Source organism: Strongylocentrotus purpuratus, unplaced genomic scaffold (genome assembly GCF_000002235.5).
Source record: "Strongylocentrotus purpuratus isolate Spur 01 unplaced genomic scaffold, Spur_5.0 spur5_scaffold_9, whole genome shotgun sequence".
In the NCBI taxonomy this organism is placed as follows: domain Eukaryota; kingdom Metazoa; phylum Echinodermata; class Echinoidea; order Camarodonta; family Strongylocentrotidae; genus Strongylocentrotus; species Strongylocentrotus purpuratus.
Genome location: NW_022145615.1, coordinates 23129746 through 23145459, shown reverse-complemented (window position 1 = coordinate 23145459; position 15714 = coordinate 23129746). Strand labels below are relative to the sequence as shown.

Genomic DNA, 15714 nt, shown 5'->3' with positions numbered 1-15714 from the left:
CTGACTGAGCCAACTCGCCTCCTCACTGAGATAGCATTTCCCACTTAAGATATATAAAATATTGAGGTCTGGTATTATAAAGCAGATCTCCATCTCAAGAGAACTGGCCAAGTCTTTATGAATTGTTTATTATGCAATCAATGGAATGTCTGGACTACTAATCTGTAAACGAACTTCCAGAAATTTGTTAAAAAACATATAATCACACATGTACATTGGATTATATACCTTGCCCATGACACAGCTTTTGCATATGTTTTACTATTGATGAATGCCAGATATCATTTATTTGTATTTAGTCCTTAAACTTTCAGAGTAAATCTTATTCCCTGGGTAGATACTGTGACTCGTTACCAGAACGTCATGTACCTTTAATCTTCTCCCTTTAAAAATTCCAGTGGTTGTCATATTTACAGTTTTCCTTTTAAGTAGTTTCACTTCCTTTGATATTAATAGCTTCCTCCATTAAAAACAATACATTTACATGTGTAGATATTTGTGGTCATGAAAGTAGGCAATTTCCTATCAAAGGAAATGATTTAATATTTAACACGATATGGTGCCAACACAATTTTTGTAAAGTTAAACAAAGATTCATGCCAAGTTTTCAATGCCCATATACATTTAATGACTTAATGATTCATACCCTTGTAAATTTGAAGGGTCTTTTTTTTGGGGGGGGGGGGATTTAACCCAAGAAAGAAATGTGGACTGGTTGAATTGGGGCCTTTGTACAATACTTTTAGACGTAAGCTTTAATATGTCACATTTCCAAGAAACAAAAGTCAAGACAAATCAATTTTTTACATACTTAAACAAGAAAAATGCGACTGCGTCTTTTATATACCTTTGTGTTAAAATCAGTATATAGGAAAAGGATGGATTTATTCATGACAAAACACGATGAAAACAAAAGCCTATCTCTTGTGGTTCTTGAGATATTGCAATAGCAAGGCTAAAACTTACCTCTGTGACTTTTGACCTTTGAATCAAAAAACTGATCAGATTATCTTTCTATGGTGTTACATTTTATTCTATGGTGATTTATTTTCCGAAAGCGTATAAAAAATAATGTCCAATTGTCGAAAATCAATTGAATAGGTTAAGTATTGGCTGAGATATGACCATCTGAATAAATAGATTTCCTATGGGAGCTCAGTGTTATATTGCTCTGGTACATAAAATTATGAGCCAGAGCAATATAACACGGAGTTCTTATAGGAAATCTATTTATTCGGATGTTCATATCTCAGCCAATACTTAACATATTCAATTGGTTTTCGACATTTGGACATTATTTTTGATGTTCTTTCGGAAAATGAAGAAATATTTGAGAAATTCCAAAAATAGATTTTTATGATGTCTCAGCTTTGGTACTCTATTATCTAGAATCTGAGGAATTGCCCCCTGTGACCTTTCATCTTTCACCTTTTAACCCCAAAACCTGATCAGATTGTCTTCCTATGGTGATACATACTATCACCAAGTTTGAGCCTTGTATCTCTTGTGGTTCTGGAGATATCGAGATAACAAGGCTATATCTAGAATTTGAGGGATTGACCTCTGTGACCTTTGACCTTCCACATATTAACCCCAAAGCTGATCAGATTGTGAGCTTCATATCTCTAGTGGTTCTAGAGATTTTGCAATAACGAGGCTAATAGCTGGAATTTCAGAAATCATCCTCTGTGACCTTTATATAATGATAATGTATATAATAAAAAATGGTTAAGATCATAATGGTTAAAATCGTAACAACATTTCACTGTAACTTACCACTCGTGGATATGGTACTCTTCCAAACGAGAACAGCTCCCAAAGCAGTATACCAAAACTCCATACATCAGATTTTGTTGTGAATAGCTGAGAAAGTAGAAAAATATAAAAACATACACATGATTATTGAGGAAGTCAACTTAATTCTTTCAATGGTGTCCTTTTCTCTAGCATAAAGGATAGACTTCTGGTTCTGCTATATATATTTGTCTTTGTCATCTATTTTAATTAAATATCGGGGTCATCAAATTAGTGTATTTAAATAAGAAGAGCAAATCACTTTGATGGTGGCCAGTACAGGCTAATATTTATCACACTGCATCCAAAACATAAACTAATGCAAAGTTTTGTAGAACAGAGTTTAATCCTATCAAATTATTTTAATGACTACCATTTTATTATATACATGTACCTAGAACTTGGTCATAGTGTGAATTACTAAAAGATGTATGTTTATCTAAACACTGAAATACTGAAAAATCCCAGTGGTTTGCCATCTTATTGAAAGAAAGTTTAGCTTTGTAATATTATATTCTCACTGTGTAGGGTGCAGTAGACTTTAACCTCTCTTATTTCAAATACAGTGAAACCTGTCTATACAGACCACCCAAGGAAACAAGAAAAGTGGTCTTTACAGGCAGGTGTCTTTATGTACAGGTGCCTATAGAACCTGTTTCAATGAGAAACCACTTTCGAGGGAAACCAAAAATGTGGTCTTTGAAGACAGATGGCCACTATTAACAGCAGATTTGGCTGTAGTAATGCTTTACATACTGAGGAATGTTTTAGAAAATGCGGTAGTATCTTACTTTTTTCTTATAAGCTTCTGGAGCGGTCCATTTAACAGGTATCTTGCCTCCTGTGCCTAGCTGTGTACTGTTATCTTGAGCGAGACCGAAATCAGACACCTTAGCAACGTCATCCTCCGAGATGAGAATATTCCTGGCCGCTAGATCCCGATGGACAAAGAGTTTCTGCTCTAGGTAACACATTCCTGCTCCTATGTCTCTGTCATGATAGAGAAGAAATACAATACGATACAATAAAGTAATTTCTATTGCTCTCTTACAAACTGTTGTTTCACAGCGCTTTATATAAAAATTATCAAAGAATCTGTTGTTGATCATGGTCAAAGAGGAGAATTTTGGAAGACATCCAGCGATGGTGATGTGTACTACTAATAAAACGTGGAACCTCATTCCAGAGTCGAGGAGCACATGCCTGGAAAGCTTTGTCGCCAGCTTTGGTGTATGAAAGAACAAATAAACGATTGTCTATCTCTTGGTTAACCAGTCTTGCCCATAGTTCACACAAAGCTTATGAATTATTGGTAATATCATCGAGGGGTTATGTGAACTATGCAAATCTATCGACTTTTATTCAATTTTGGAACAAAAGTTGTTGTTTTTTAGATAAATGACGTTAAAAGTCGCTCCCCAGACGTAAATAAACATATCTGATTGATACACGTCTGTAAAAACCCAATTACACACACATGTTGTACAAAAAACTGATAAACATTCAGTGGTGTCCTACAAATAAACGATTGTCTTGGAGCACTTGCCATCGTAATTGTTTTCAAGGAAGGAGCATGTAATCTTAGCATAAAATATAAGAATTATATTGTGTTCATAACAGTAACATGTTCACAAAATATAAAATATATGATAATTCATATATATCATAATATGATAATTCAGTAAGGATGATTGCACAAGGGATAGACTGATGTATTTCATTTGTTTTGTGCACATTGATTAGTTGTCAATTTCATACAGTGTTATAACTAAAAAATATATTTTAAGTATAACTAGTCATACAGAAGTCATGAAAAACAGGCTAACAAAATTCAAAAATGTAAATAAAAGACAAAGATTATATGCTGTACATGATGTAAGAGAATGATAAAAAGCTTTAAAAAACCATAAGACCTTGTAAAATTAATGTTTCTTTTGGTGCAAAATTGTATTTTCAGAAGCAGTAGAAGAGGGAAACGACTCTGCTACTGATATTTCACATTCATAGCTCCATCTTGAAACAACGGGCAATTTAAAAAGTATTTAATTTTTTCTGACTCACATTGGATAATAACCTACATATATTAGAATATGTGGACTAATTGGCTAGGTGAAAACCATATGGGACTAGACTAATTGAGTTGTAAACAAACTGGTTGTAGACCAAACAACAATTCACCACTACATTTACTCTTCTCCTCAATGAATTAATCTTTTTATCGATGATGATTCAAATGTTTTAATCCCTTGTACTTACATTGAAAACTTAAGCTGGAGTTTCCTTGTGATGACTGTCCTTCCTCTTGATCTCACATAGTCTAAGAGGTTCCCCTGAAAAAAAAGGAAGAAGACACAAAATAGTATTCCTCAGCAAACTGTAAATCAATCGTAGGTAATCTTAAAGAGATGGTTCATTGAAATGTGGAAAATGGGCAAATTACACCTCTATAGAATGCTGAGAACATTAACAAAATGAGCAAAGTACTTTTGAAGCCCTCACTGTTGTGAGGAATAAATAAAATGCAATTTTGTTACCCTTTCCTGAACCCACTCACTAAATGAATTGACGGCGTTATTTTACATGCGAAACTATGACGTCACAATATGAACAACCTACATCACACAATTGGGACAATGTTGGATACCCATTGCAATTTTCAGATATGGGTTAACGTTGTTTGCATGTATATTTATCGTCAGTGGTGATATTTCCTCTATTTTTGGCATTTTGAATGAGATACACTGAATAAATGATACTTTCTACAATTGTTTGTTTGATTTTTATATTTTTTCCCGTCACGTTTGAGCATAAAAATTGGAACAATAATCACATATTCTGAGGGCACTTCAGCGTGTATGTGTCTGATCTGGGAAGGCAAAGGACATTTTGCATGCTGATCGACCTAACGACTCTTTTGGAGTAAAAAAGACGACAAATTTACATAGAATTGTCCAGATATTCATTACAAAAATGAGTGATTAGACTGATTAATTTACATTTTTGATATATTAAGTCGTAAACAGATCAGTCCGGTTCTCGATTCACGTTTAGTTCGAGCACCGGGCTACGGGCAAGCTGGCTAGCGAGCTGCGTTAGATGTGATGCACGCATAGAGGTCAGTGTATTGCACACATAGTACATGCACAGAGTACGCACGCACAGCTACTAGCTACGGGAAACTTGAACGCTACATTGACGATATATTCACTCGCTTTTTGGAAGTTATATACCATTTATCTAGACTAACGTCAGATTAAGAACCAAAACAATGCCATGGTGGAGCCTTCTGGAGTATACTCAAGTATGTTTTCGTCCATATCCATATTTCCAGGGGATTTTGATGAAGGTAAACAGCGTTAGGTACGTATAAATGGGTATGGTACTCGAGAGTCAATGAATGCAATACATGTGAATCGCACGCAAATTGCATCCCGCACCGTCGTCAATCATTTCAGCTGAGCGGTCCGCTGTTCATATTGTGACGTCACTTCAATAATCTGCTGACTTACGATGTTTTCAGGGTGTTGAGTGGGTTGATTTTTCGTCAAGTTCAATCAACGTTTAAAAATTTCGCTCGAATGTACAAGTTACAAAAATGTAATGATTTTACTCAGTGTAATTTTTCGATTGCAATGATACCAAATTCAGTCAATTTTGAAATCAATAAACCATCTCTTTAAAGATAAAGTAGAGTTCTGGTCATGCGATTGCATTGTGAAAGAAACTTTGTTGAATCGATCAGAAAAGGTGGATCATCTAGCATATAAGTATTGGTGTGTACTGCACGGTTCTGGAGTCATCAAAATGATAAGAAATTAGGCCCAGTTTTGGTAAAGTTACAAGGACTGTACACAGAAAGATGCATATGGGAGTACACGAACATGTGGCGTAAAAATCTGTCCCGATTTTTATGATGTTACATGCCATATTTAGAATATTACCGGCAGCCATTTGAAGAGCCATGCTTTTCAGGGATTTTTTTTTATCTGATGTTCTTCTACACTTGCGTAATACGATGATAACGCTCACAAATTATTTTTCACCTCTTAGAAGAGCTGCGTTGAGTGGGGACACGCAGAGCTCAACCATGTAAATTCTCTCCTTATCAAGGAAGATTTTCATATCATGGAAAAAATAAATATTATAAAATTATATGTTTCTCGAAAGCTCAGGATTCTGTCTTTCATGTCATGTCATTTTAATCAAAATCTATCAATTACTTACGACACAGTTGCTTGAGATTTACCCTCTAATTCGTACCGTGTCACTTCGTTTGTCCCCATTTTTATTTGATCGCCGATTCGTATCACTAGTTTTAGCTCAATGCGCTTGAACACCATTGTCTTTGAGTTTTAAAAATCCCCTGGTTGGAAAGAGCACATTTTAAGCTTTATTTTCATATAATAAATGATGGGGGTATGTTTTAAAAAGATCGTGAAAAATCAGAGTGAAAAGTTTGAAACAATTTTTCTATATCAGAAAAACATACTTTTAATTCAATTTTGATACGAGAAGAAAGAGAATTTTTTGGAGAATACGATCATGTAAATATTAAGAATGACCGCGAGATGGTGCTTAAGCGCAAATCCGATGAATACAGCTGTACCCTGACACTATGAACATGACAGACAAACATCCCTTCACTGCTATTATGTAAAAATGTGTAGAACAGGTGAATATGCATGTGACACCTGTTCTACACACTTTTACACGATAGCAGTGAAGGGATGTTCCTTTTGTCTACCTGGGCTTCTTGACGAGTTTAGAGCCATTTTCAAATGCCATTTAAAATTAATTTAAATGGATTTGGTGGTCCAAACTTACAGAAATAATTAATGTATATATATATATATACCCCAGATATGCCGAAATTCAGCCCTTCTTGATAGACACTCTTAAATCTAGCCATGTTTCAAAACCCATGAAAACTTGTTCCGGCGACGCAAAAATAGCCATTTGTCACACGCATGAAAATGGGCTTCATTTAATTTTTGAAAAATTCCACCAAAAAAAATATTTGTCAAAAGAACCTGAAAAAAAATAGGCATGTAGAAATCCATACAGAAAACAGATTTCTTGAAAAGAAAGATGATTCATCAATTAATTACAAAATTATATCACCTTGAAAATGGCTAATTGTCAGTTATAGCCTAATTACGCAAAATTTGACCATTTCGTCTCTTATGTAAGTGGCCGTATTTTCAAAAGTACTCAAATTTGACAAAAGTACTCAAATTTGACAAAAGTACTCAAATTTGACAAAAGAGGTATCAAAATTCTTCTTTTCATATGCTCAAAAAGGAAATGGGCAGGGGAAGTGAAATTTAGAAACTTTTAAAATTTCACTGTGATACCTACTAACAAACTACACACACATCTAGGAATGGGTACAGTTCATAAGACAGATTAATCCAATGGAAAAATAATTTGGTATCGGAAGCTAAAGGACTCTAGGACCCTCAATCTCATGGACCTCCAACTGGCTGTCAGAAGGTCCACCTGACAGAAACTACACCTTTGATCTTTGAACCCTCGGGTCACCTGGGAAGTTCTCCTCAACAGTATACTTGGTCAGTACATGTTCTCAAAATATATTCTTTATCCCGCACTTTCCAAGACAGTTTAAAACTAGGCAGTACGCATATCAATTGTAGGACAAACCTAAAAATATGCAACCATTCCTTCTCGATCAGAAAAACTAGGGAAATTTCATGTCTTGGAAATATATAAAGAAAAAACCCCATTAGCAAATTCATCTGTAAGTTGCCTAACTGTATACTGTAGAAAATGCTTGCACTGTATGTAATCTTTACGCATGTATACTGACCAACAATGAGTATGAGCATTAAAAATATCTGCATTCAAGCCAAGTAACACACTCATAGGCACTTGAGATCAAAAGAATTCCATTCATTGGTTATCGTTCTTACAAGTACTTTAGTTTTCAAACCACAGGAGGTGAATACATTCTCAAGACATCAACCAACTTCTGTACATTCAGTGAAGAACATTAAGACAAAAAAGTGTAGTGTGTGTACTTTCACCTACTTTCGATTACTTTCAAACACTTGCAAAATGGCATGACATGTGCGAAGAGATGCTGTGGCATCGACAGGTAGTGTAAAAGCACTGCAGAATGTCGTCATTATCTTCATTATAACTAATTTAACCTGTTGATTACCGAGTTCTCTCATTCCCTTAAGCTTAATATGGGAGCCACCCAGTATAGGTTGTTAGTGGGTTTAACAGAAAAAGAAACTATAGTCCCTCGATTCCCTTCTATGGTTAAAATGCAATGAGGAAAGATGTATTGATTTAGCCAATAGATCCAAGCTGAAGGTCTATATATGGTTTCACGAATACCTTGTCCTAAGCTATGTAGAGGTGTCGTGGTCGGGTGGATATGTCACTGGACTAAAGCACTAATGTCCTTTAGCAAGACATTGATCTACATTTGCCACTCTCCACCCAGGTGTTACATGGGTACCCGGTAAGATGCGAAAGTTAATGTGGTTAGATGAGCAAGTGTGCGCTTGTAAAAATGACACCTGGCTGGAATGCTCCCCAGGGAGTGGAGAACGTGCATACATTGTTAGCCTGAATCCGATGACTGGGGTAATAATATATATCTTTAAAGCACTTTGAGAGAGCCTGCGGTCCTGAAAAGTGCTATATAAAAACGAACTATTATTATTATTATTAACAACAAACCTTTGCCATGAATTCTAGCACAATGGAGATTGAGTTGGGTTGGTCTGGGATGACACCGATCAGAGCCACCAAGTTTGGATGTCTCAATTGCCTGGTGATAGAGGAACATACAAAGAGTTAAAGTCGCTCATGCGTGAGTATATAGAGGGCAGTACAACTTTTTACACACAGGAGTATAATACCCTTTGGCTCAGTGTTATGTAGTGATCGCCAACCTGCCTACTTCATGAACGACTATAAACCCATGCATGAACATCTTTAATAGTAGCCACAGTGGAGCTTTACTAAATACAACATAAAAATAATAATCTCGAAATTAATCTGCAATGTGTGTTGAAGGTAATCTCCAGATTTTGTTATACTGTAGTTTAATTCCTCTTAGATCATTCAAATGAAGAATTATGACAAGCAAACTTTCTGTTCACTTAAAGTAGCTGGCTTCTAACCCAGATTTTTTTCCCTGTATCCCTCCATTCCTCACCTCACCCCTCCCATCCCCTCCTGACCAATCCCCTCCTGACCAATCCCCTCCTGACCCATCCCCTCCTGACCCATCCCCTCCTGACCAATCCCCTCCTGACCAATCCCCTCCTGACCCATCCCCTCCTGACCCATCCCCTCCTGACCCATCCCCTCCTGACCCATCCCCTCCTGACCCATCCCCTCCTGACCAATCCCCTCCTGACCAATCCCCTCCTGACCAATCCCCTCCAAGTATCTGATGTTTTATCAACCCTCAACTTTCTTAGGCACACTGTTCTATCATCATTTCTAAGATCAGTTTAATGTTGTCATTATTATTACCATCATTATTATCTTTTATAAGTTTTTTTTTCCTTTTTTTCTTCTTCTCATCTGTCTGTAAATAGTACATTTTTAACTTATTAATTTTGTACATGTATGTCGGGGACCCCACTGGAAATATGCTCTCGAGCTTTTGTGGGCTATCCTGTTCAAGCTGACTTAATATTGATCAGTTATTCTTTTATATTGTTGCATGGTGGAAGCTTGGCGAATATAAATCAATCAATCAATCAATTATCTCTTGGTTAATCAGTCTTGCCCATAGTTCACACATATTTTATGAATATTGGTAATATCATTGAGGGGTTATGTGAACTACGCAAATCTATCGACTTTTATTCAAATTTTGGAACAAAATATGTTTTGTTTTTTTAAACACTCTGTGCCTTATGCTGTACAAAACTGATAAACATTGACTGGTATCCTACTTACGTCATAATGGAAGCTTCTGCTACGATAGACTGGGCTGCTTCATTGTCTCCTGAAATCACTTTCACTGCTACTTTCTTGTTCTGGTACTCTCCAACCTTTACAGCTACAAGGAAAGATTCAAAGAGAGTTTGATTGATCATTACGCAGACTGAATCCATAAGCTGTCAAGGTTAACTCATTATCCAATTAACATCTCAAAATCCAGATTCAAGAATGCTATAAGTATGCAAAATAATGGCCAGAATATAATTGCACTTAATTACATTTTTACAGATATTTCAACACAACATGTTTGAGGGAAAAAAAGGGAATCTATTTCCAAATCATCTTCTTAAATACATATGTTTAAATTAAAACAAATCATTTTCCGAGATCATGACTCCAATCAAAACTGTCTACTAATTAATTTTTGGTTCTGATATATATCTTACCTCCAAAGAATCCATGGCCAATTTCTTCTCCTAGCTTGAGTTCATTCTTATTGACTGCCCAAGGACCTGTAGAATGAAGAAGAAAAAAAACAATTGAATACTCTAACTTTAATACATCAGATGTACAAAGGCAATGTCTCCAAGATCACCTTTTCACTAGGATAAAAAGGTGGTACATGATGAAGTTATTAAGGACTATATTTTACTACACTTAAACATTTTGTATCTGCAATACATGTGAGACAAACACCATGGCTATTCAAGGAAACTCACATCAATTCTGTGGAAATTGTCTGTCTTTTGTAGAGTAACTAAAGACAAGCTGTAAAGACAAGATGCATACAGGCAATATCATCAGCAGTAGCAGCAGAAGTCAAATCTACAGGGCTATCGTCCTATCCACTCTCTTATACGGTGCGGAAAGCTGGACTCTCTACACAAGTCAAGTAAAGAAACTTCACGCGTTCATGATGAGACACCTTCGAGCAATCATGAGAATCAGTTGGAAGGACAAGGTGACCAACAAAGAGGTACTAGAGCGAGCAAACCTTCCTTCTATGGAGGACCTGCTCATCAGGAAGAACCTACGATGGACAGGCCATGTCATCAGGATGCCCTCTGAGAGGTTACCAAAGCAAGTACTATTCTCGCAACTACCCGCTGGCGAAAGAGGGATTGGTCGTCCACGGCTTCGCTACAAGGACACGATCAAGAGGAACCTTAAGCGGAGGCAAATTGAAACCAAGACTTGGACAACTGCTGCAGGCCAGCGAGCTGTATGGAGAACAGCTGTAAAGTGAAAATGAAGGCGGTCATTGTCACTTCGCGACAGACAGCTACTACATAGCAGCAGAAGTAGCATAACATTACCCTCACCCCCACCATTATCACCATCATCAACATCAACATCCCCATCACCATTTAAACCATTTGCATCATTATCACCATCAACATCATCATCACCATCAACATCATCATCACCATCATCATCACCATCATTATCACCATCATCATTATCATCATCACCATCATTATCTCCATCACCATCATCATCATCATCACCATCATTATCACCATCAACATCATCATCACCATCAACATCATCATCACCATCATCATCACCATCATTATCACCATCATCATCATCATCACCATCATTATCTCCATCACCATCACCATCATCATCATCATCATCATCATCATCATCATCATCAACATCCCCATCACCATTTAAACCATTTGCATCATTATCACCATCAACATCATCATCACCATCAACATCATCATCACCATCATCATCACCATCATTATCACCATCATCATCATCATCACCATCATTATCTCCATCACCATCATCATCATCATCATCATCATCATCATCATCATCATCATCATCATCATCACCATCATCACCATCACCATCATCATCATTATCCTGATAAACATATATAGCTAGAGGAGACATCTGCCAAAATGCATAACTACCTGACATGAGATTTTTCATCTCATTTTTATCTCCATCTTTCTTGAAAGACCCGTCAGCCGTATGCTGCGGCCCCCTCTGGGAGTGGTGATGCCCATCCATGATGTTATCAAGTTTCCTCTCTACAGGTTTCTTTAAATTACACACCAACCCATCCGCATCTTCTGTATAATGCTGTCAAATAAATTATAGAGATACTATTTCAATTCAATTCAATTTCATTTCGTGCTGTACAATAATGACATGGAAATTCATTGTGGGATTTTACATTAAAATTATGTATACATATAAAGACATCAAAAGCATGACATTGAAATGAGAAATAATTACATTCAAAATTTATGAAAAATTGGAAAAACACACAGGTTCTGTTGAACCAATTGCCCGTGGAAACCGTGTGACCCATGTATTAAGCCTATGGGAATAAGAGACTTCAGTAGTCCACAAGTTATAGGGTAAGAACTGACCACATATATCATCAATATCAACAATAACAATAAAATTGTAAAGAATATATAGTGCATGTTGATATATGCTAATGAGCCTTCAGCACCCACTTTCTTGAACCAATACATTTCCATATACCGGTAAACAATTTTTATTGTTGTTGGCGTTATCATCAATATATGACAAGCCCTTTAATTTTAAAGGTGTTGATTGCTGTTGAGTTATGAATAAATATCAGAAAGTTTTTAGAAAAGATTTTGATTCGATTGGTAATTTCTAATTTCTACATCTCATTTACAAATACAAGTACAAGTATCTTTAGGCATGTACACAACATGTCTAAAAAAGTAAAAACTAAAACCTTACTGTCATTCTATTCTTTCATATATTTTGATTATTTAGACACTTTAAAATGATTCATGAAAATAATGTTCATACTCTTGGGAACCTACAAAAAACAAGCTTTGCTTTCCAGTAGGTTCCTGTTTCATTTCATAATTTTGAACTTACTTTGTTAACTATGTTCTTTATTGTGCAAAGTTGCAAACATTTGATATGAAATGTAATGAATTCGAATCAATCAATCAATCTTTAAGATTAGTGAGAGATTTATACTGTTTTGTTTTCTTGGTCATCTTTCCGCTTACAATATCATGTAAATTGTCTCATATTGAACTTTTTTACGAGGATCCAGTGAACCAAAGCACCATAACTACATGGCACAATACATATGTACAGCTCTTACAGAAATATATGTATACTTTTCAGAAAATTTACAGCAAAAGAAAAGACACGAAAGAAACATCATAACAGGATGTACACAATTAATGGAACCTTACTCTGAGTTTCACATTTAGGTCCAGATATTTCCTTTGCTAGTTTCAATCATAATCGTTTTCTATAGTGTAATATGACCCGCGTGAGATTTTGACAATTCAATACAATTGTCATACGAAGCATAATCAAAATATTCCTTTGTCAACTGATTATCAATGCTCTGCTTGTGAAAGAGGAACAACATGCAAACAAATAAGAGAGGGGCCCGAGGGGGGCACACAGTTGTGGCTGAAGAAGAATTTGTTCAAGGGTTTTTCCCCCCATTAGAAACTTCTCTCCCCCCCCCCCCCCCATCCCTTTGAATATGTACATTTAAGTATGTACGTGTGCCCTAATATGCAAGTGTGATTAACTCAAGTGAAATACATACTGAATGTATAAACTTCACATTATTCATTAAAATATAAATTTAATTGGCATATTTTGTGATCAGTACTGTTTGGTCTATTACTGGATTGAAGCTAGACATACATGTAGAACAGTGAGGGTAGAAACACCCAACAAAATAAGCCAATTTTTAGATATTGTCAGCATATGGACAGAAAAGGGTCATTCATACATAACTGTAAAACTCATCCAGTAAAATATTGGATGCATTCATAAAAGTTGATTCAGTTATGCACCGATGACGGTATATTCTCTAATACACAGGTGGAAGAATTCTTTTCACGAGGGCAAACAGAAGGTATTCATGGAGCACCTCTATCATCTTGGTAGTGACTCTTCTAAAATGCACAAAGTGGGAACTTCTCTATGTTCCTCTATGTTCATATTAAAGATGTGTGGATATTTGGGGTCATGGGTACCATATGCTACAGCATATACAAACTGGCCTATTATTTCCTGGTTCTGCAACATGAGCAAATGGTACTGTAAGTGTTCGTACCTAGACAGGAAGTATTCAATTATAATCAAGGAACTAAGAATGAATACACATCAGCAGACAGTTATACCCGCTCACCTGTATCAATTCCTGGAGATTGAGGAAGAAAACCTCTTCGTCTATCGTTAACGAATTTCTTCCCGACGAGTTGTGGTTCTGTGTGGTGATGATGTGGTAGTGCTCCACCCGACCGGAGATGCAGACACACAGGGTGAAGTCTCCGGGGTAATGGGTGCTTTCCCTGATCAGGTAGAACCCGTCTTGCCAGGGTTTCAGCAGAGCCTCAGCCCTCTCCCGACTGATCTTCCCATGTAGCCCCAACCTACAGGGGGAACAAGAAAAAGAGTTTGTACTTTGAGGATCCAGGACTGCATGATGCTCCCCTTCGGTTACATGATCTGACATAGTGTTACGGAGGGCCGTTTCATAAAACTTGTGATCAACACCAATTTCTAATATTCTATGACAAATTTGCTCTCAGCCAATCAAATACCATGATTCCAGTAGCTTATAACAATTATAATTCTATTTGTAACAGGGCCCAGGTCACAATTGCTCAGGGATCTATTCTGTCCAAAGTATAGGGTTTCGATTAGGTTTGCAATTGGATTATAGGTCAAGTTTAGTGGATTAAACAGTGTAGATAAAGTTTAGTTAAAGGTTGGGTGTCTTGTCGGGTCAAGGGTTGAAGTTAAGAACTTGCTTAGTATAGGAAATTGACGAGGGGCAATTTTAACAGGACCATGTGCCATACAACCCGCAGTTCTTACCATTTGCTTCATGCAGTTGGGCAAATAATCGTATGGTTTATTTGCCCAAACACTGCAACAAACTTACTTTGCTCAAACTTATTCAGAATAAATAATTAATTTCATTCAACTTGATGTGTAAGTTAGTTCAAAAAGACAATCGTTGTGGATTATCAATGTTATGTTGGCCAATATTTTCCCCTAACAGATTTATTACATGCATGTACTGTACATGTATGTAAATTGAGAATGAGGTGAACTGCCTCTATTGACTAGTGACATATTGATGTCATATTTGTCCTCTTTAAAGAAAAATGTGCTTGCCCTCATACAATAATTTGTACCAAACTTGGAACATTCATTTTGGTTAATTAGACTTCATTTTAATTCATCTTCTTATCAATAGGAAAACTGAAAAAAAATTGAAAATGAAACAATCAAAAACAAAATATCAAAAATAAAATAAGAAGTTGTATGGATTTGGGCTAGTGAGTTCCATATGCCTATTTCCCAGCTTCCCCCAAGAATACTCCCATTGATGCCAAAACCTACGGTACATGTACATGTCCAAACTGACAACTATAAATAAATTTCACCTTGCCAAATTTCATGCTGAAACCGTAAACTACTAGGATTAACATACATGTACATATGTATAAGATGCCAACTGAAAGATCCATATTACATGTATGTATTAGCCACCTAGAGGCCTAAAAAAAGGTTTCAGTCATGATATGAGATCAAAATAGATGGAATATTATTAATCATCTCTTGCGATAGTGGGATACTCAAAATCAAAAAAAGAAAACATATACACATATATATTTTTTGTCAAAAGATGAAAATTATGTTTACGGAATACTAAATTTATAAATTAATTTTAGTTGATTAATGAAATGTATTCCTTTCTCATGATATGATTATTGATATTTGAAATATCAATAATAAAATGTTAAATTTTCTGTGGAAATGCAATTTTTCTTTATCATGAAGCACTTAAAAGTGCCACATAATTTGCATGTCAAAAACAATCAATCTGAAGAAAAAAATTGCAATCTGAGAAGTAACACACTCAAAGGCCTTGTCTCTCTTTAGCCTTTTTTCTGTCTCTCTTGAATTCCATTGATCTCACAGTATCAATAC

At 36.0% G+C, this 15714-nt stretch overlaps 1 protein-coding gene across 2 annotated transcripts in view; it reads right to left on the bottom strand.

Annotated features, from left to right (window-relative positions):
* Window positions 1-15714, bottom strand: part of LOC574936 (tyrosine-protein kinase CSK) — a 31589-nt gene that overhangs the window by 6671 nt on the left and 9204 nt on the right. For both annotated transcript variants that reach the window (XM_030976645.1, XM_030976644.1), the window contains exons 3-10: window positions 13901-14144; window positions 11658-11829; window positions 10173-10238; window positions 9742-9844; window positions 8506-8596; window positions 4051-4124; window positions 2586-2784; window positions 1777-1863 (exon numbers count right to left, since the gene is read on the bottom strand). In XM_030976645.1, the coding sequence (XP_030832505.1) occupies window positions 1777-1863; window positions 2586-2784; window positions 4051-4124; window positions 8506-8596; window positions 9742-9844; window positions 10173-10238; window positions 11658-11829; window positions 13901-14144 (1036 nt within the window). The remainder of the gene's footprint in view (window positions 1-1776; window positions 1864-2585; window positions 2785-4050; window positions 4125-8505; window positions 8597-9741; window positions 9845-10172; window positions 10239-11657; window positions 11830-13900; window positions 14145-15714) is intronic.